The following is a 21715-nucleotide window of genomic DNA, read 5'->3' on the forward strand; positions in this document are numbered from 1 at the left end:
TCTCTCTCTCTCTCTCTCTATCCCCTATCTCTCTCTCTATACTCTCTCTAAGACGTGTGGTAACTCCTTAAGCACCCTGTTTTGGGCCCATTATCATTCCGGACCACGATCTGAGATCTCTTCAAGTCACCATTGAACTCTCTGCCTCTGCTTTGCGTTGTAGAGAACAGGAGAGGAGTGGAGAAGGAGAGGGGTGGAGGAGGAGAAAAGTGGAGTGGAGGAGGAGAGGAGTGGAGAAGGAAAGGGGTGGAGGACGAGGGGAGTGGAGGAGGAGAGGAGTGGAGTGGAGGAGGAGAGGGGTGGAGGAGGAAAGGGGTGGAGGACGAGAGGAGTGGAGGAGGAGAGGAGTGGAGTGGAGGAGGAGAGGGGTGGAGGAGGAGAGGGGTGGAGGAGAGGAGTGGAGTGGAGGAGGAGAGGAGTGGAGAAGGAAAGGGGTGGAGGACGAGAGGAGTGGAGGAGGAGAGGGCCAAGTGCCACTTGATGACAGAGAGAGGTGTTGGAGAGGATAGGGAGCCTAGAGGCTGCACTCTGAGCGCTCCACCACCCTGTTGTTGTTGAACCTGCCTCCTACCAATCCCCATCACCACAACTGACCGACTGACCGGGGCGGCCTGCTCTCAAAAAAGCTACTGATTAAAGACTGTCTGGTGTCAGGCGTAGCGCTCCACTGGAAAAGGCAGGCAGGGTGATTCCGTTTGTGTGCATATGTGTGTGTGTGTCCATCGGAAGAAGCAGGGAGACTTCCTGGGTGATGCTGGGGAAGTCACAGCACAGGCCTCTACAAACCAAGCCCAGCCCTGTATCAGTAACCCAGCCCTGTATCAGTAACCCAGCCCTGTATCAGTAACCCAGCCCTGTATCAGTAACCCAGCCCTGTATCAGTAACCAGCCCTGTATCAGTAACCCAGCCCAGCCCTGTATCAGTAACCCAGCCCTGTATCAGTAACCCAGCCCTGTAACAGTACCCAGCCCTGTATCAGTAACCCAGCCCAGCCCTGTATCAGTAACCCAGCCCTGTATCAGTAACCCAGCCCTGTATCAGTAACCCAGCCCAGCCCTGTATCAGTAACCCAGCCCTGTATCAGTAACCCAGCCCTGTATCAGTAACCCAGCCCTGTATCAGTAACCCAGCCCTGTATCAGTAACCCAGCCCTGTATCAGTAACCCAGCCCAGCCCTATATCAGTAACCCAGCCCAGCCCTGTATCAGTAACCCAGCCCTGTATCAGTAAACCAGCCCTGTATCAGTAACCCAGCCCTGTATCAGTAACCCAGCCCTGTATCAGTAACCCAGCCCTGTATCAGTAACCCAGCCCTGTATCAGTAAACCAGCCCTGTATCAGTAACCCAGCCCTGTATCAGTAACCCAGCCCAGCCCTGTATCAGTAACCCAGCCCTGTATCAGTAACCCAGCCCTGTATCAGTAACCCAGCCCTGTATCAGTAACCCAGCCCTGTATCAGTAACCCAGCCCTGTATCAGTAACCCAGCCCAGCCCTGTATCAGTAACCCAGCCCTGTATCAGTAACCCAGCCCTGTATCAGTAACCCAGCCCTGTATCAGTAAACCAGCCCTGTATCAGTAACCCAGCCCAGCCCTGTATCAGTAACCCAGCCCTGTATCAGTAGCCCAGCCCTGTATCAGTAACCCAGCCCTGTATCAGTAACCCAGCCCTGTATCAGTAACCCAGCCCTGTATCAGTAACCCAGCCCTGTATCAGTAACCCAGCCCAGCCCTGTATCAGTAACCCAGCCCAGCCCTGTATCAGTAACCCAGCCCTGTATCAGTAAACCAGCCCTGTATCAGTAACCCAGCCCTGTATCAGTAACCCAGCCCTGTATCAGTAACCCAGCCCTGTATCAGTAACCCAGCCCTGTATCAGTAACCCAGCCCTGTATCAGTAAACCAGCCCTGTATCCGTAACCCAGCCCTGTATCAGTAACCCAGCCCTGTATCAGTAACCCAGCCCTGTATCAGTAACCCAGCCCTGTATCAGTAACCCAGCCCTGTATCAGTAACCCAGCCCTGTATCAGTAACCCAGCCCTGTATCAGTAACCCAGCCCTGTATCTGTAACCCAGCCCTGTATCAGTAACCCAGCCCTGTATCAGTAACCCAGCCCTGTATCAGTAACCCAGCCCTGTATCAGTAACCCAGCCCTGTATCAGTAACCCAGCCCTGTATCAGTAACCCAGCCCTGTATCAGTAACCCAGCCCTGTATCAGTAAACCAGCCCTGTATCCGTAACCCAGCCCTGTATCAGTAACCCAGCCCTGTATCAGTAACCCAGCCCTGTATCAGTAACCCAGCCCTGTATCAGTAACCCAGCCCTGTATCAGTAACCCAGCCCAGCCCTGTATCAGTAACCCAGCCCAGCCCTGTATCAGTAACCCAGCCCTGTATCAGTAAACCAGCCCTGTATCAGTAACCCAGCCCTGTATCAGTAACCCAGCCCTGTATCAGTAACCCAGCCCTGTATCAGTAACCCAGCCCTGTATCAGTAACCCAGCCCTGTATCAGTAACCCAGCCCTGTATCAGTAACCCAGCCCTGTATCAGTAAACCAGCCCTGTATCCGTAACCCAGCCCTGTATCAGTAACCCAGCCCTGTATCAGTAACCCAGCCCTGTATCAGTAACCCAGCCCTGTATCAGTAACCCAGCCCAGCCCTGTATCAGTAACCCAGCCCTGTATCAGTAACCCAGCCCTGTATCAGTAACCCAGCCCAGCCCTGTATCAGTAACCCAGCCCTGTATCAGTAACCCAGCCCTGTATCAGTAACCCAGCCCTGTATCAGTAACCCAGCCCTGTATCAGTAAACCAGCCTTGTATCAGTAAACCAGCCCTGTATCAGTAAACCAGCCCTGTATCAGTAACCCAGCCCTGTATCAGTAACCCAGCCCTGTATCAGTAACCCAGCCCTGTATCAGTAAACCAGCCCTGTATCAGTAAACCAGCCCTGTATCAGTAACCCAGCCCTGTATCAGTAACCCAGCCCTGTATCAGTAACCCAGCCCAGCCCTGTATCAGTAACCCAGCCCTGTATCAGTAACCCAGCCCTGTATCAGTAACCCAGCCCTGTATCAGTAAACCAGCCCTGTATCAGTAAACCAGCCCTGTATCAGTAACCCAGCCCTGTATCAGTAACCCAGCCCTGTATCAGTAACCCAGCCCAGCCCTGTATCAGTAACCCAGCCCTGTATCAGTAACCCAGCCCTGTATCAGTAACCCAGCCCTGTATCAGTAAACCAGCCCTGTATCAGTAAACCAGCCCTGTATCAGTAACCCAGCCCTGTATCAGTAACCCAGCCCTGTATCAGTAACCCAGCCCTGTATCAGTAACCCAGCCCTGTATCAGTAACCCAGCCCTGTATCAGTAACCCAGCCCTGTATCAGTAACCCAGCCCTGTATCAGTAACCCAGCCCAGCCCTGTATCAGTAAACCAGCCCTGTATCAGTAACCCAGCCCAGCCCTGTATCAGTAACCCAGCCCTGTATCAGTAACCCAGCCCTGTATCAGTAAACCAGCCCTGTATCAGTAAACCAGCCCTGTATCAGCAGCCCTGTATCAGTAACCCAGCCCTGTATCAGTAACCCAGGCCAGCCCTGTATCAGTAACCCAGGCCAGCCCTGTATCAGTAACCCAGCCCTGTATCAGTAACCCAGCCCTGTATCAGTAACCCAGCCCTGTATCAGTAACCCAGCCCTGTATCAGTAACCCAGCCCTGTATCAGTAAACCAGCCCTGTATCAGTAACCCAGCCCTGTATCAGTAACCCAGCCCAGCCCTGTATCAGTAACCCAGCCCTGTATCAGTAACCCAGCCCTGTATCAGTAACCCAGCCCTGTATCAGTAACCCAGCCCTGTATCAGTAACCCAGCCCAGCCCTGTATCAGCAGCCCTGTATCAGTAACCCAGCCCTGTATCAGTAACCCAGCCCTGTATCAGTAAACCAGCCCTGTATCAGTAACCCAGCCCTGTATCAGTAACCCAGCCCTGTATCAGTAACCCAGCCCTGTATCAGTAACCCAGCCCAGCCCTGTATCAGTAACCCAGCCCTGTATCAGTAACCCAGCCCTGTATCAGTAAACCAGCCCTGTATCAGTAACCCAGCCCTGTATCAGTAACCCAGCCCTGTATCAGTAACCCAGCCCTGTATCAGTAACCCAGCCCAGCCCTGTATCAGTAACCCAGCCCTGTATCAGTAACCCAGCCCTGTATCAGTAACCCAGCCCTGTATCAGTAACCCAGCCCAGCCCTGTATCAGTAACCCAGCCCTGTATCAGTAACCCAGCCCTGTATCAGTAACCCAGCCCTGTATCAGTAAACCAGCCATGTATCAGTAACCCAGCAGTAACCCAGCCCAGCCCTGTATCAGTAACCCAGCCCTGTATCAGTAACCCAGCCCTGTATCAGTAACCCAGCCCTGTATCAGTAACCCAGCCCAGCCCTGTATCAGTAACCCAGCCCTGTATCAGTAACCCAGCCCTGTATCAGTAACCCAGCCCTGTATCAGTAACCCAGCCCTGTATCAGTAACCCAGCCCTGTATCAGTAACCCAGCCCTGTATCAGTAACCCAGCCCTGTATCAGTAACCCAGCCCTGTATCAGTAACCCAGCCCTGTATCAGTAACCCAGGCCAGCCCTGTATCAGTAACCCAGCCCTGTATCAGTAACCCAGCCCTGTATCAGTAAACCAGCCCTGTATCAGTAACCCAGCCCTGTATCAGTAACCCAGCCCTGTATCAGTAACCCAGCCCAGCCCTGTATCAGTAACCCAGCCCTGTATCAGTAACCCAGCCCTGTATCAGTAACCCAGCCCTGTATCAGTAACCCAGCCCTGTATCAGTAAACCAGCCCAGCCCTGTATCAGTAACCCAGCCCTGTATCAGTAACCCAGCCCTGTATCAGTAACCCAGCCCTGTATCAGTAAACCAGCCCTGTATCAGTAACCCAGCCCAGCCCTGTATCAGTAACCCAGCCCTGTATCAGTAACCCAGCCCTGTATCAGTAAACCAGCCCTGTATCAGTAACCCAGCCCTGTATCAGTAACCCAGCCCTGTATCAGTAACCCAGTGTGTGTGTTATTGTGAGAGTGTCTGTGTGTGTGTTATTGTGAGAGTGTCTGTGTGTGTGTTATTGTGAGAGTGTCTGTGTGTGTGTGTTATTGTGAGAGTGTCTGTGTGTGTGTTATTGTGAGAGTGTCTGTGTGTGTGTTATTGTGAGAGTGTCTGTGTGTGTGTTATTGTGAGAGTGTCTGTGTGTGTGTGTTATTGTGAGAGTGTCTGTGTGTGTGTTATTGTGAGAGTGTCTGTGTGTGTGTTATTGTGAGAGTGTCTGTGTGTGTGTTATTGTGAGAGTGTCTGTGTGTGTGTGTTATTGTGAGAGTGTCTGTGTGTGTGTTATTGTGAGAGTGTCTGTGTGTGTGTTATTGTGAGAGTGTCTGTGTGTGTGTGTTATTGTGAGAGTGTCTGTGTGTGTGTTATTGTGAGAGTGTCTGTGTGTGTGTGTTATTGTGAGAGTGTCTGTGTGTGTGTTATTGTGAGAGTGTCTGTGTGTGTGTTATTGTGAGAGTGTCTGTGTGTGTGTTATTGTGAGAGTGTCTGTGTGTGTGTTATTGTGAGAGTGTCTGTGTGTGTGTTATTGTGAGTGTCTGTGTGTGTGTTATTGTGAGAGTGTCTGTTTGTGTGTTATTGTGAGAGTGTCTGTGTGTGTGTTATTGTGAGAGTGTCTGTGTGTGTGTTATTGTGAGAGTGTCTGTGTGTGTGTTATTGTGAGAGTGTCTGTGTGTGTGTTATTGTGAGAGTGTCTGTGTGTGTGTTATTGTGAGAGTGTCTGTGTGTGTGTTATTGTGAGAGTGTCTGTTTGTGTGTTATTGTGAGAGTGTCTGTGTGTGTGTTATTGTGAGAGTGTCTGTGTGTGTGTGTTATTGTGAGAGTGTCTGTGTGTGTGTTATTGTGAGAGTGTCTGTGTGTGTGTTATTGTGAGAGTGTCTGTGTGTGTGTTATTGTGAGAGTGTCTGTGTGTGTGTTATTGTGAGAGTGTCTGTTTGTGTGTTATTGTGAGAGTGTCTGTGTGTGTGTTATTGTGAGAGTGTCTGTGTGTGTGTGTTATTGTGAGAGTGTCTGTGTGTGTGTTATTGTGAGAGTGTCTGTGTGTGTGTTATTGTGAGAGTGTCTGTGTGTGTGTTATTGTGAGAGTGTCTGTGTGTGTGTTATTGTGAGAGTGTCTGTGTGTGTGTTATTGTGAGAGTGTCTGTGTGTGTGTGTTATTGTGAGATTGTCTGTGTGTGTGTTATTGTGAGATTGTCTGTGTGTGTGTTATTGTGAGAGTGTCTGTGTGTGTGTTATTGTGAGAGTGTCTGTGTGTGTGTTATTGTGAGAGTGTCTGTGTGTGTGTTATTGTGAGAGTGTCTGTGTGTGTGTTATTGTGAGAGTGTCTGTGTGTGTGTTATTGTGAGAGTGTCTGTGTGTGGCTCTTTGATGGAGAAGCTGTCCACTCCCTGCAGTGTGTCCCCTCACCGTGGCTCTTTAACAGAGAAGCTGTCCACTCCCAGTACAGCCCCCAGTGGGTCGTCAGCACAGTGCACTAGGTGTTGCTGCTTCATGTCATAAAGCTGCTTCTTCATGATGTACTGCCCCAGGTAGAATATCACCTGACAATAGACAGCACAGGGGTCAGAGGTCAACACCACAGCATAACACACAAGAGGAGAGAGAGCGTAACAGGGGTGCTGCCAGAGGTCAAGAGGAGAGAGAGCGTAACAGGGGTGCTGCCAGAGGTCAAGAGGAGAGAGAGCGTAACAGGGATGCTGCCAGAGGTCAAGAGGAGAGAGAGCGTAACAGGGGTGCTGCCAGAGGTCAAGAGGAGAGAGAGCGTAACAGGGGTGCTGCCAGAGGTCAAGAGGAGAGAGAGCGTAACAGGGGTGCTGCCAGAGGTCAAGAGGAGAGAGAGCGTAACAGGGGTGCTGCCAGAGGTCAAGAGGAGAGAGAGCGTAACAGGGGTGCTGCCAGAGGTCAAGAGGAGAGAGAGCGTAACAGGGGTGCTGCCAGAGGTCAAGAGGAGAGAGAGCGTAACAGGGGTGCTGCCAGAGGTCAAGAGGAGAGAGAGCGTAACAGGGGTGCTGCCAGAGGTCAAGAGGAGAGAGAGCGTAACAGGGGTGCTGCCAGAGGTCAAGAGGAGAGAGAGCGTAACAGGGGTGCTGCCAGAGGTCAAGAGGAGAGAGAGCGTAACAGGGGTGCTGCCAGAGGTCAAGAGGAGAGAGAGCGTAACAGGGGTGCTGCCAGAGGTCAAGAGGAGAGAGAGCGTAACAGGGGTGCTGCCAGAGGTCAAGAGGAGAGAGAGCGTAACAGGGGTGCTGCCAGAGGTCAAGAGGAGAGAGAGCGTAACAGGGGTGCTGCCAGAGGTCAAGAGGAGAGAGAGCGTAACAGGGGTGCTGCCAGAGGTCAAAAGGAGAGAGAGCGTAACAGGGGTGCTGCCAGAGGTCAAGAGGAGAGAGAGCGTAACAGGGGTGCTGCCAGAGGTCAAGAGGAGAGAGAGCGTAACAGGGGTGCTGCCAGAGGTCAAAAGGAGAGAGAGCGTAACAGGGGTGCTGCCAGAGGTCAAGAGGAGAGAGAGCGTAACAGGGGTGCTGCCAGAGGTCAAGAGGAGAGAGAGCGTAACAGGGGTGCTGCCAGAGGTCAAGAGGAGAGAGAGCGTAACAGGGGTGCTGCCAGAGGTCAAGAGGAGAGAGAGCGTAACAGGGGTGCTGCCAGAGGTCAAGAGGAGAGAGAGCGTAACAGGGGTGCTGCCAGAGGTCAAGAGGAGAGAGAGCGTAACAGGGGTGCTGCCAGAGGTCAAGAGGAGAGAGAGCGTAACAGGGGTGCTGCCAGAGGTCAAGAGGAGAGAGAGCGTAACAGGGGTGCTGCCAGAGGTCAAGAGGAGAGAGAGCGTAACAGGGGTGCTGCCAGAGGTCAAGAGGAGAGAGAGCGTAACAGGGGTGCTGCCAGAGGTCAAGAGTAGAAGTCTGGGAATGTCTCAGGATAAGACCGCACCATCAATAGTTCTGTCCCAGTCTAGTTGATACTCTCCATATACTGATCCAGGCAGTTCTGTCTCAGTCTAGTCGATACCCTCTCTCCATATACTGATCCAGCCAGTTCTGTCCCAGTCTAGTCGATACACCTCATCCCATACTGATCCAGGCAGTTCTGTCCCAGTCTAGTCGATACACCTCATCCCATACTGATCCAGACAGTTCTGTCCCAGTCTAGTCGATACCCTCCCTCCATATACTGATCCAGGCAGTTCTGTCCCAGTCTAGTTGATACACCTCATCCCATACTGATCCAGGCAGTTCTGTCTCAGTCTAGTCGATACCCTCTCTCCATATACTGATCCAGGCAGTTCTGTCCCAGTCTAGTCGATACACCTCATCCCATACTGATCCAGGCAGTTCTGTCCCAGTCTAGTCGATACACCTCATCCCATACTGATCCAGCCAGTTCTGTCCCAGTCTAGTTGATACCCTCCCTCCATATACTGATCCAGACAGTTCTGTCCCAGTCTAGTCGATACCCTCTCTCCATATACTGATCCAGGCAGTTCTGTCCCAGTCTAGTCGTTACTCTCCATATACTGATCCAGCCAGTTCTGTCCCAGTCTAGTTGATACACCTCATCCCATACTGATCCAGACAACTCAATAAGAGTATTCTGGGTCCCATTTTAGACAGGCAACTGATAAGACACATGATCACTGTACTGAGTAGAAATATATGACTCCATCCCATATACTTCTCTAGCTGACAGGAGGCTATTGTGATTGATCACTGCCACGAAGGCATCAGTTCCTTATCATAAAAGCAGATTACACAGACTGTAAACATATTCTCCAGCAATCAATGTGGACCAGTTAAACACTCAACACCCTATAAACTAAAGCATCAATGCAGCCTCTCAGTCTGAGATAACTGTCTCCCTGATGAACAACAGAGAGGAAGGAGTCCCAGACTAGTTTGACATTCCAGAGGTCCATTTGAACCCCAGTGAGTCAGAGAGGAAGGAGTCCCAGACTAGTTTGACATCCCAGAGGTCCATTTGAACCCCAGTGAGTCAGAGAGGAAGGAGTCCCAGACTAGTTTGACATCCCAGAGGTCCATTTGAACCCCAGTGAGTCAGAGAGGAAGGAGTCCCAGACTAGTTTGACATCCCAGAGGTCCATTTGAACCCCAGTGAGTCAGAGAGGAAGGAGTCCCAGACTAGTTTGACATCCCAGAGGTCCATTTGAACCCCAGTGAGTCAGAGAGGAAGGAGTCCCAGACTAGTTTGACATCCCAGAGGTCCATTTGAACCCCAGTGAGTCAGAGAGGAAGGAGTCCCAGACTAGTTTGACATCCCAGAGGTCCATTTGAACCCCAGTGAGTCAGAGAGGAAGGAGTCCCAGACTAGTTTGACATCCCAGAGGTCCATTTGAACCACAGTGAGTCAGAGAGGAAGTCAAGAGGTGACTGAATGTTCTAACATTCTAACTAAGATAAACACCAATCTCTCTCTCTATGACTCAGACTTCCTCACAGACAGATAGACCCCCTGACAATTCTCCCCAAAGCTGTGTGACATGTCTTCAAAACCAAGGGGACCTGCTAGCCAATCATAGCTCACCATTTATGTTTAAAATAAGTAAATGACAGTGCATTTGTATTCTAGTTTAGCAGATGCTCTTATCTAGAGTGACAATCAGTTCATTCAACTAAAGTAGGTAAAACAGTATATCAACAGGAAAAACAACAGAACCAAGACAAAAGCCTTTATATTTTTTGAGAGCATCTACTGTATGTAGTACTTAGTTGATGAAAGCGACAACCAATAGTGAAACTAGTGTAAATCTAACTATGTGGAGAAGAATCCAGATTCAACACCTACACAACTTCTATACCAGTAGTTTGGCTGCTAACAACACATGAAGAGGAACTATTCCTTCCTTAGAAATGAACTAATATCCACTATTCTAGGAGTAAACTAAGATATACTGCAATTGGAAATTCAAAACATCAAATATTTAAATGTAAAAAACGTAATTAAAATATGAGACTAGAAAATATTATGGAAACTGAAAAGTCTGGGATATAATGTCCATTGAGGGTCTTAACGGTTTTCATCTGTCTGCTTCACGCAAACAATAAGTTGATTAACTAAAGTTGAGCCAAAGACGTGTGGTTTCTATATCAGCAGGGTACAGGCAACAAAGACAGCCAGCTGTCAAGTCACTTCATACCTCTTTCATGGTGAAAACGTCTTTGTCTGCACCTGCCTGCTGTAATAAGATGTGCAGTTTCTCTTTTGGTCGTACCTGGGAAAAAATAGCACATAAAACAAAAACGTTATTTTAGATTCAATGTCATTGTAAACAAATATGATGTAAAATGTGTGATAGAGAGAGAGAGGGAGAGCTATTTAAGTTAATACTTACAAGTTTCTCATTGTCCAACGTATTTATTTGGGAACCAGTTCTATGCCATTCTGACATTCTCTCACAATTCTCTGCCATTCTGTCTTTCACCTGTTGAAGAGTAGAGCAAAAAATACATTTAAAATGTCAAAGTTAACATGCAATGCCTTATAAAAGTATACAATTACATACACGTCAAGACAAGCTTTGGAAGACAGAAACAAGCTTACCTATCTAAATAAATAGAAGTACTAAAGAGTAGACGTCCCTTATACACACACACACACATCTCTATAATACACCCTTCATATTCTGTACATAAAGTGCTTCAGCTCGGATGCTAGCAGTAGGAACCACTTCCCCGTCTCCCCGGGATTTAAATAGGCTCGGAAAGACATGTCAGGGCTAGCATTGCTCCGGCTGTTGACGCCGGTGTAGGGCTAGCAGTAGGAACCACTTCCCCGTCTCCCCGGGATTTAAATAGGCTCGGAAAGACATGTCAGGGCTAGCATTGCTCCGGCTGTTGACGCCGGTGTAGGGCTAGCAGTAGGAATCACTTCCCCGTCTCCCCGGGATTTAAATAGGCTCGGAAAGACATGTCAGGGCTAGCATTGCTCCGGCTGTTGACGCCGGTGTAGGGCTAGCAGTAGGAACCACTTCCCCGTCTCCCCGGGATTTAAATAGGCTCGGAAAGACATGTCAGGGCTAGCATTGCTCCGGCTGTTGACGCCGGTGTAGGGCTAGCAGTAGGAATCACTTCCCCGTCTCCCCGGGATTTAAATAGGCTCGGAAAGACATGTCAGGGCTAGCATTGCTCCGGCTGTTGACGCCGGTGTAGGGCTGAAGCCAGATTACTAACCTCCCTTGACATGTCGAAGCATGACGAGCACACCGCTTTGAGTCACCCACCTAGCGGCCACCCTGCGTCTGTGCACCCCCCTCCACCCTTAGTGCCGAGTTGGATATGCCCGGCATGTCCCAGTTTACTACAGCTCCGCATTATGTAATAATCAGCTGTCAGACTGGAATGGTTGCTTTGTAGGTTCCTGGACTCTTATCTTCCATTTTGTTTTCGATCTTAAAAAATTAGTGTAGGAAATAGGGATTTGGTTAAAGAATCTGGCAATGTCTGTATATATATTTATTTTTTAAAGAAGTGAATGTCCAGGGTTTTCAATAACAAAATCTGGTCACTTATTTCCTTTCACATATTTCTTATTTTCATCCAAATTATTCCAACGGAAAAAATGGTATTTGGGTAAGAAAGGGCTATAAAAAACTGATGCAACTTAAATATATTAATTTAATGAGGGGATTTAATTAAATATTTTAGCACACATGCAGGCTTATAGCTTGACAAAACAGATGAAAAGGAACTGGCTTTTCTAGCTAGCTTGTAAACCAATTCAAGTTACACTAGCAATTTTATTTTCCAATGCATGTAACATTGGGTTAACCACAGTGTATTGATGTATTCTGAATCAAAGACATGTTTACCAATTATGCTAAACTTATTAGCTAGCTTGCCAACATAGCTAGCATCGTTAGCATCGCTAGCACGCTAACCCTTAGCTAGCACGCTAACCCTTAGCTAGCAGTAAATAAGTATAGCGTAGAATCCCGTATTATCGGCATATTCAACAGCGTTTAAGAAATATATTACCTTCAACAGTGTTATCTTGTGATCAAGCCTTCAATGTTTTGTGATTATTGGTGTCGTAAAAATGTTAGCTAACGGGTTAGCAATTAGCAAGTTTGACATTTCATTGGAAATACTACTGTTGTCAGCTTTTGATAAGCTGTTTAGCAAAAAAATACGTCCCGTATTATCGGCATACGGCCCCCAGTTATTGGCCACCTTACTATTTTGTTCAATTACAAGATATATCCGTTTAATTTTGTTGAAAAAAGAGACACCAACCACGTACCCGAAGTGTTTACTAGATAGTTGACTAGTTGGCTAGTCTCCAGGTAAAAAATAATGACTTGCCTGTCAACTTTTCATTGCGTAGCCCGGTGCGCCCTCTTGTGGACTCATAAAAAATGGTTCTTCACCAACATATTCCATGTTGTAACCAAATGAAATATGAGTATTAATAATTTACATCAAATACACTTTAATTTCAGTTATGTGCATTAACATAAAACAATGAAAACACTGTTGGAGTTTGTGTTGCAGAGGTGCACTTGGAAAGTAAAGGAAGAAATACACAAGATGGGTTCAATAAATATATATATTATATTTTAGACATTTATTTTTTTGAACAAATAAATAATTTCATATGAACACAAACAAAACAAACAATTAAATCTCGACCTCCATCCCTATATTGTCACAAAAATCACAATAAAAATCAAGCTCCACCGCTACCTCTGGATCCCACTGCACACACCTGCAGTGGAACCAGTGCTGGCAAAAGTCACAGCACACCCATGGCACCTCGGATCTACACTCCTGAGAGGAGCTTGCAGGCGGATCACGCTCCCCGCAGCGAGCACAGCAGGTGGTGTCTTCTTTTATAAAAAATTAAATAATAATACAAATTGATTAATATGGTTTTGTAAAATGTAGAAGTTCTTCAACAACAATAGTAATTGATACAACTGAGAGAGCGAGAAAAACAGATTATGAAGTACCTGAGAGTGGTGCCATGGGTGGTGTGACAGATGTGACCGGTGTAGCTTTTCTCTTCCTTTTCTGTGCTGCAGTTTGAGAAAAAGTGGTGTTAGAGAGCATGTTGCATGAAAACCCTTTTCAACTTTTTTACATCAATACCTCTGGAGGAAGCTGCAGAGGTTTTGGAGGAGGCGGAGATGACTTGAGGGCTGGTGCTATTTACTGTAGATATATAAAGATATATATATATATTTTTTTTACATTGCTGTTTTATAAAACAGATAGCAAACAGTCATTTTTTCGTAATTTTAACATGTGTTTACCTGTGGAGGTGGTGGTATTCAAATTTCGGGGGGCAGGGACATCAGACGAGGCTGCTATGGTGGTGTGACCAGGGGAGACGGAGGAGGCAGTTGGTCCAGAGGAGGCCGTGTTGGTGGTGACAGACATGGGGGGTGGTGTGCATCGTGGTGGTGGTGGACAAAACCGCCGACGATGGCTTGGAGGAGCTGGTGTTTGTAATGGTGGGGTTGAGGGGCCGACGATGGTGTGGCCGGGGGAGTAGGCATGTGGCCTTCTTCTGCAGCTGGGGACTCCGGCGGCTCCTACAGGTGTTGCACACTGGGAGGCACTGGCAGTGGTGATGCAGCTGTCAGGAGTGGTTCCAGCAGGGGGTCCAGCAGAGGCGATGGCGTCAATGGTCTCATCCATGGCAGCCCTCTCCTGTGCCCTCTGTGTTCTGAGGGCTGCCCGACGCTCTTTCTCCTCTGCCTCGGCCCTCTCCTTCTCACCCCTCTCCTGCCACTGGCGCGTGTATTCCTCCCCGGTGAGGCATGTGGCGACCACAGGGAGTCTTCTGTATCGGTCCAGCCAATACTTCAGGACAGTAAGGATGTGCCCCAGGTCCTTCGCTATCAGCCCCCCCTCTATTAGGGGGTGCTCTTCTAGAGCTAGGGATAGGACTGGAGCAGCGGCTGGGACTGGGGCAGGGGCTGAGGGTCCTCCTGTGGTCGCTGGGGAGGAGGTGCTGATGGATGGCACATTGCTACTGGTTCCAGTAGAGGCGGTGTTGGGACCCGGTAGGGTCCGAGACGGCATTAAACGGGACCCATCAATGGCTGAAGGGTCAAAAGGGAAGAGGCCACACTTCTTAAACCCTTCCACCACATAGCGCATGTCCTTGCATCGCTGGTACGGGTAGCGGAATACTCTGGCAAATTCTGATTTGTTTACCATGTAGGAGTGGTCAAAATGGCTAAGGTCTCCAGCTACCTTGGAGAACTCAGCCTTTAAAGGGCCAAAGTATGCCACGTCCAGCGGCTGCAGGACATGGGTGCAGTGTGGTGGAAGACAAAGAAGTATAACCCCTTCCCTTAGTGCCACCGCGAGCACTTCCGGGTCCATGTGGCTCTTGTGCCCATCAAAGAGGAGAAGGAGAGGGCGCTCTTTCACTGCATACTTAATGAAGTGCTGAAACCACTTCCTGAACAGGTCCCCGTCAATGTAGCCACTGCTTGACCGTCCATACAAGGCTTGGGGGGGGCCTCCCAGTGTGTAGTGGCCACCGGGGAAACACTTGGGGTAGATGATAAACGGGGGGATGTCCTCCCCAGTTGCATTGAAGCAGGCCAGCACTGTGATGTGCTCCTTGGTCCCCGGAGCCTGCTGGTACACGTGTTTTGCGCCCCGGGGAGCCAGCACTTTGTGCCTGCTCTGGTCGCTACGAAACCCAGACTCATCGCAGTTATAGATTTGTCTGGGTTTCTCCCTCAACCCACTCTCCTCCAAGTGCTTCTCATAAGAAGTGAAGAAGGTGTCCATCGTCGGACGTGTGGCACACTCAGCTCTCCCCCTGTCCAGGGTGTCCGGCCTCCTCATGCTTAGGTTCTTGTGCCTCCTCCTGAACATTTCCCACCACCTCTTCCCCAGTGGTGGGATTGTTTCCCCTGGGTGCCGAAACCTACAATAGAATAGAATATATAATTGTCCATCCAGGATGAAAATGTTTGTTTTGGCATCACCATACACATCCACATTTACATCACACACATTGATAACAGTCAGTCCAGCATTCTACATACATAAACACATAGAACACCAAATACCTGCGGATTTTGTCTGCGTATTTCATCAGCCTCTGTCTGGTGAAGGGGAACCCATGGCTGGCGCAGTAGATACAGTACTGCACCAGAGACTTTTCATCCTCTGGTGCAAGCAATGTGGGTGGTCCACTGCGACAACCATGGGTCACCCGGCCGCTCAGCCTGTCCGCCAGGGTCTGCCGAGGTACACCATGCACCTTGGTAGATAAGAAAAGAAAACTGTTACTAGCAGATAAAATTCACATACACATGGTAATCTCCTAAAAACAAAAGATGCCTAACCTTGGCAGCCTGGCGGATAGCCATCCCTGCCCCGCAGTCCTCCATGGCATGGAACATGTCCACCTCACTCCATTGCTTCCTCTTGACTTTCTCCATGCTGCAGTGGTAAATACATGTAGCTAAATAACTTGGCATACTATACACATTTTAGAAAGATAACTCAATCTGAATATGTATAAACATTTACATTTCAAAGCTAAGGCATTGAAAGGTGAGTGGAACAAAAAGCTTACAGCACCTGTTATTCCCAGGCGGTCTCCTATCCAAGTACTAACCAGGCCCAATCCTGCTTTGCTTCCGAGATCAGACGAGATCAGGCATATTCAGGATGGTATGGCCGTAAGCGCAGGTACAACTCCTAGTACACTATATAAAGACATTAACAAAATTTACCATCGATTCGAATTTCCGTGTAACTTAATGAACCGACTAAAAACAAAGGCTGAATGTACTGCCTATATTTTGAGGGAAACGCACTGTCTATTATTTAAATTGACCAGGGCAGGGCAGCACATACAAACTGTATTTAGTCCAATAAAAATACAGGATATTATTAGGGTGATAAATAAAAGGCAGTTGCTCCATGATACATGTATTTTGAGGGAAACGCACTGACTATTATTTAATTTGATCAGGGCATGACAGGGCAGCACATACAAACTGCATTTAGTCCAATAAAATACATGATATTATTAGGGTGATAAATAAAAGGCAGTTGCTCCATGACACAAGAGCACTTTCTAGTGGAACAAAAAGCTTACAGCACCTGGTATTCCCAGGAGGTCTCCAATCCAAGTACTAACCAGGCCCAATCCTGCGTAGGTTCCGAGATCAGACGAGATCTGGTGTATTCAGGCTGGTATGGCCGTAAGCGAGTAAACAACTCTTGGTACACTATATAAAGACATTAACAAAATTTACCAGCGATTCGAATTTCCGTGCATCTTAATGAACCGACTAATAACAAAGGCTGAATGTACTGCCTATATTTTGAGGGAAACGCTTTGTCTATTATTTAATTTGACCAGGGCAGGGCAGGGCAGCACATACAAACTGCATTTAGTCAAATAAAAATACATGATATTATTAGGGTGATAAATAAAAGGCAGTTGCTCCATGATACATGTATTTTGAGGGAAACGCACTGACCATTATTTAATTTGATCAGGGCAGGGCAGGGCAGCACATACAAACTGCATTTAGTCCAATAAAAGACATGATATTATTAGGGTGATAAATAAAAGGCAGTTGCTCCATGACACAAGAGCACTCTCTAGTGGAACAAAAAGCTTACAGCACCTGGTATTCCCAGGCGGTCTCCAATACAAATACTAACCAGGCCAGATCCTGCTTAGCTTCCGAGATCGGACGAAATCAGGCATATTCAGGATGGTATGGCCGTAAGCGCAGGAACAACTCTTGGTACACTATATAAAGAAATAAACAAAATGTATCAGTGATTCGTATTTCCATGCAAGTTAATGAACAGACAAAAAACAAAGGCTGAATGTACTGCCTATATTTTTAGGGAAACGCACTGTCTATTATTTAATTTGATCAGGTTAGGACAGCACATACAAACTGCATTTAGTCCAATAAAAATACAGGATATTATTAGGGTGATAAATAAAAGGCAGTTGCTCCATGACACAAGAGCACTCTCTAGTGGAACAAAAAGCTTACAGCACCTGGTATTCCCAGGCGGTCTCCCATCCAAGTACTAACCAGGCACAATCCTGCTTACCTTCCGAGATCAGATGAGATCGGGTGTATTCAGTCAACACAGCAGCCATTGCTAGCTAGCCAACCAGCTAGCTGTACTGTAGTAGCTAAATACAATATCTTTGTGCTAGCTAGCCAACGTTTAATTATTGCTGCGTTATGAAAGAACTAGACACGGACACAAATTATCTGTTTAGTGTGTTAACACACTATTGGTAGTTTGTTGTAACCAAGTATTGGTGCTAAACTGTGTGTTATTGGATGCTAGCATGCTAGTTAGCTATGGCGTCATTGTTAGCTAGCTGAATAAAGTAAGTTGAGTCTATTCCTTGAAACATTGAACCGCTGTAGTTTACAACAATTCTAATTTCTAAAGTGGAAGTTGGGAGAGTTTTATTCGGGTGGTTCACTGAAACAATTATAGTTTCTGAGGTGGAAGTTGGGAGAGTTATATTTGGGAGTTTTTTGGTGAGGGAGGCCCTGCTCTCTCCTTTCCCAGATGTTTAGTTAATTTCATTCCGATCTCCTCTGCATTACTGTAGCCATCTGCTACAGCCTGTCAACTATGCCTCTGCCTATCCCTGTTCTCTCCTCTCCGCACAGGCTACACAAACGCCTCACACCGCATGGCTGCTGCCTCTCTAACCTGGTGGTCCCTGCACGCACCACACACCTGGAGTTCCAGGTCTCAGGCAGCCTCTGGAACTGCCGTTCTGCTGCCAACAAGGCTGACTTCATCCCAGCCTATGCTACCCTCCAGTCCCTCGACTTCCTGGCGCTGACGGAAACATGGATTACCACTGAAAACACTGCTACTCCTACTGCTCTCTCCTCGTCTGACCATGTGTTCTCGCATACCCCGAGAGCATCTGGTCAGAGGGGTGGTGGCACAGGAATCCTCATCCCTCCCAAGTGGTCATTCTCAATTTTTCCCCTAACCCATCTGTCTATCTCCTCATTTCAATTCCACGCTGTCACAGTCACTAGCCCATTTAAGCTTAATATCCTTGTCATCTATCGCCCTCCAGGTTTCCTTGGAGAGTTCATCAATGAGCTTGACGCCTTGATAAGTTGCTTTCCTGAGGATGGCTCACCCCTCACAGTTTTGGGGGATTTCAACCTCCCTACGTCTACATTTGACTCATTTCTCTCTGCCTCCTTCTTTCCAATCCTCTCCTCTTTTGACCTCACCCTCTCACCGTCCCCCCCTACTCACAAGGCAGGCAATACGCTTGACTTCATCTTTACTAGATGCTGCTCTTCTACTAATCTCACTGCAACTCCCCTCCATGTCTCCGACCACTACTTTGTATCCTTTTCTCTCTCGCTCTCCTCCAACACTACTCACTCTGCCCCTACACAGATGGTAATGCGCCGCCGCAACCTTCGCTCTCTCTCTCCCACTACTCTCTCCTCTTCCATCCTATCATCTCTTCCCTCTGCTCAATCCTTCTCCCTCCAATCTCCTGATTCTGCCTCCTCAACCGTCCTCTCCTCCCTTTCTGCATCCTTTGACTCCCTGTGTCCCCTATCCTCCCGGCCGGCTCGGTCCTCCCCTCCAGCTCCGTGGCTTGATGACTCATTGCGAGCTCACAGAACAGAGCTCCGGGCAGCTGAGCGGAAATGGAAGAAAACTAAACTCCCTGCCGACCTGGCATCTTTTCACTCCCTCCTCTCTACATTTTCTATATCTGTTTCTGCTGCTAAGGCCACTTTCTACCACTCTATATTTCAAGCATCTGCCTCTAACCCTAGGAAGCTCTTTGCCACATTCTCCTCACTGTTGAATCCTCCCCCCCACCACCCCCCCTCCTCCCTCTCTGTGGATGACTTCGTCAACCACTTTGAAAAGAAGGTTGACGACATCCGATCCTCGTTTGTTAAGTCTAATGACACTGCTGGTCCTGCTCACACTGCCCTACCCTATGCTTTGACTTCTTTCTCCCCTCTCTCTCCAGATAAAATTTTGCGACTTGTGACTGCAGGCCGCCCAACAACCTGCCCGCTTGACCCCATCCCCTCCTCTCTTCTCCAGACCATCTCCGGTGACCTTCTCCCCTACCTCACCTCGCTGATCAACTCATCCTTGACCGCTGGCTATGTCCCTTCCGTCTTCAAGAGAGCGAGAGTTGCACCCCTTCTCAAAAAACCAACACTCGATCCCACTGATGTCAACAACTACAGACCAGTATCCCTTCTTTCTTTTCTTTCCAAAACTATTGAGCGTGCCATCTTTAGCCAACTCTCTTGCTTTCTCTCTCAGAATGACCTTCTTGATCCAAACCAGTCAGGTTTCAGGACTGGTCATTCAACTGAGACTGCTCTTCTCTGTGTCACGGAGGCTCTCCGCATTGCTAAAGCTAACTCTCTCTCCTCTGCTCTTGTCCTTCTAGACCTGTCTGCTGCCTTTGATACTGTGAACCATCAGATCCTCCTCTCCACACTCTCCGAGCTGGGTATCTCCGGTGCGGCTCACTCCTGGATTGCGTCCTACCTGACCGGTCGCTCCTACCAAGTTGCGTGGTGAGAAGCTGTCTCCGCACCACGTGCTCTCACCACTGGTGTCCCCCAGGGCTCAGTTCTAGGCCCTCTCCTATTCTCCCTATACACCAAGTCACTTGGCTCTGTCATATCCTCACATGGCCTCTCCTATCATTGCTACGCTGACGATACACAACTAATCTTCTCCTTTCCCCCTTCTGATAACCAGGTGGCGAATCGCATCTCTGCATGTCTGGCAGACATATCAGTATGGATGACGGATCACCACCTCAAGCTGAACCCTGGCAAGACGGAGCTGCTCTTCCTCCCGGGGAAGGACTGCCCGTTCCATGATCTCGCCATCACGGTTGACAACTCCGTTGTGTCCTCCTCCCAGAGTGCGAAGAGCCTTGGCGTGACCCTGGACAACACCCTGTCGTTCTCCGCTAACATCAAGGAGGTGACCCGATCATGCAGGTTCATGCTCTACAACATTCGGAGAGTACGACCCTGCCTTACACAGGAAGCGGCACAGGTCCTAATCCAGGCACTTGTCATCTCCCGTCTGGATTACTGCAACTCGCATTTGGCTGGGCTCCCTGCCTGTGCCATTAAACCCCTACAACTCATCCAGAATGCCGCAGCCCGTCTGGTGTTCAACCTTCCCAAGTTCTCTCACGTCACCCCGCTCCTCCGCACACTCCACTGGCTTCCAGTTGAAGCTCGCATCTGTTACAAGACCATGGTGCTTGCCTATGGAGCTGTGAGGGGAACGGCACCTCCGTACCTTCAGGCTCTGATCAGTCCCTACACCCAAACGAGGGCATTGCGTTCATCCACCTCTGGCCTGCTGGCTCCCCTTCCTCTGCGGAAGCATAGTTCCTGCTCAGCCCAGTCAAAACTGTTCGCTGCTCTGGCACCCCAATGGTGGAACAAGCTCCCTCACGACGCCAGGACAGCGGTGTCACTCACCACCTTCCGGAGACATTTGAAACCCCACATCTTTAAGGAATACCTGGGATAGGATAAAGTAATCCTTCAACCCCCCCCCCCCCCCCAAATTTAAAAATAAATAAATAATAATAATAATAATAATTGTAAAGTGGTTATCACACTGGCTATAGGGTGAATGCACCAATTTGTATGTCGCTCTGGATAATAGTGTCTGCTAAATGACGTAAATGTAATGTAAATGTATGGCCGTAAGCAAGTGAACAACTCTTGGTACACTATATAAAGACATGAACAAAATTTACCAGTGATTCGAATTTCCGTGCATCTTAATGAACCGACTAAAAACAAAGGCTGAATGTACTGCCTACATTTTGAGGGAAACGCTTTGTCTGTTATTTAATTTGACCAGGGCAGCACATACAAACTGCATTTAGTCCAATAAAAATACATGATATTATTAGGGTGATAAATAAAAGGCAGTTGATCCATGACACATATATTTTGAGGGAAACACACTGTCTATTTTTTAAATTGATCAGGGCAGGGCAAGGCAGCACATACAAACTGCATTTAGTCCAATACAATTACATGGCGCAGTGGTCTAAGGCACTGCATCGCAGTGCTAACTGTGCCACTAGAGATCCTGGTTCGTATCCAGGCTCTGTCGCAGCCGGCCGCGACCGGGAGACTCATGGGCGGCGCACAATTGTCCCAGCGTCGTCCAGGGTAGGGGAGGGAATGGCCGGCAGGGATGTAGCTCTGTTGATAGAGCATGGTGTTTGCAACGCCAGGGTTGTGGGTTTGATTCCCACGGGGGGCCAGTATAAAAAAAATATATATTTATTCACTAACTGTAAGTCGCTCTGGATAAGAGCGTCTGCTAAATGACTAAAAATGTAAATGTAAAATGTAAAAGGCAGTTGCTCCATGACACAAGAGTACTCTCTAGTGGAACAAAAAGCTTACAGCACCTGGTATTCCCAGGCGGTCTCCCATCCAAGTACTAACAAAGCCCGATCATGCTTAGCTTCCGAGATCGGACGAGATCAGGCATATTCAGGCTGGTATGGCCGTAAGCGCAGAAGCAACTCTTGGTACACTATATAAAGACATAAACAAAATGTATCAGTGAT

The 21715-nt window shown here is 48.4% G+C and overlaps 3 protein-coding genes across 5 annotated transcripts in view; all 3 read right to left on the minus strand.

The window, feature by feature from the left end:
- Nucleotides 1–12010, minus strand: part of LOC311114571 (E3 ubiquitin-protein ligase Mdm2-like) — a gene marked incomplete at its 3' end in the record, with an annotated part of 16069 nt that extends 4059 nt beyond the window's left edge. The window contains exons 1-4 of the mRNA XM_084189810.1: nt 11284–12010; nt 10446–10535; nt 10251–10325; nt 6518–6651 (exon numbers count right to left, since the gene is read on the minus strand). Coding sequence (XP_084045936.1) covers nt 6518–6651; nt 10251–10325; nt 10446–10535; nt 11284–11295 — 311 coding nt within the window. The 5' untranslated portion in view covers nt 11296–12010. The remainder of the gene's footprint in view (nt 1–6517; nt 6652–10250; nt 10326–10445; nt 10536–11283) is intronic.
- Nucleotides 12011–12644: 634 nt separating this feature from the next.
- Nucleotides 12645–14227, minus strand: LOC311114572 (uncharacterized protein). Of its 3 annotated transcripts, none has more exons than XM_084189812.1 (4): nt 13365–14227; nt 13201–13263; nt 13062–13127; nt 12645–12935 (listed from the first exon to the last, which is right to left on the minus strand). In XM_084189812.1, the coding sequence occupies exons 1-4, from the start codon at nt 14215–14217 to the stop codon at nt 12730–12732; spliced, it is 1188 nt and encodes a 395-aa protein (XP_084045938.1). In that variant the 5' UTR covers nt 14218–14227; the 3' UTR covers nt 12645–12729. The 3 variants fall into 3 exon arrangements, with proteins under 3 accessions (XP_084045938.1, XP_084045937.1, XP_084045939.1); XM_084189811.1 differs by having other exon boundaries at nt 12645–12938; XM_084189813.1 differs by lacking the exon at nt 13201–13263 and having other exon boundaries at nt 12645–12938.
- Nucleotides 14228–14414: 187 nt separating this feature from the next.
- Nucleotides 14415–15859, minus strand: LOC311114573 (uncharacterized protein; the record flags this gene model as incomplete). The annotated part of the gene is made up of 5 exons (XM_084189814.1): nt 15664–15859; nt 15426–15522; nt 15147–15340; nt 14750–15001; nt 14415–14451 (listed from the first exon to the last, which is right to left on the minus strand). Exons 2-5 carry the CDS (start codon nt 15519–15521, stop codon nt 14415–14417), a joined length of 579 nt encoding a protein of 192 aa, XP_084045940.1. The 5' UTR covers nt 15522; nt 15664–15859.
- Between the last annotated feature and the right edge of the window lie 5856 nt (nt 15860–21715).

Source organism: Coregonus lavaretus (assembly GCF_964263955.1).
Source record: "Coregonus lavaretus genome assembly, contig: HAP1_SCAFFOLD_3987, whole genome shotgun sequence".
Lineage (NCBI taxonomy): Eukaryota > Metazoa > Chordata > Actinopteri > Salmoniformes > Salmonidae > Coregonus > Coregonus lavaretus.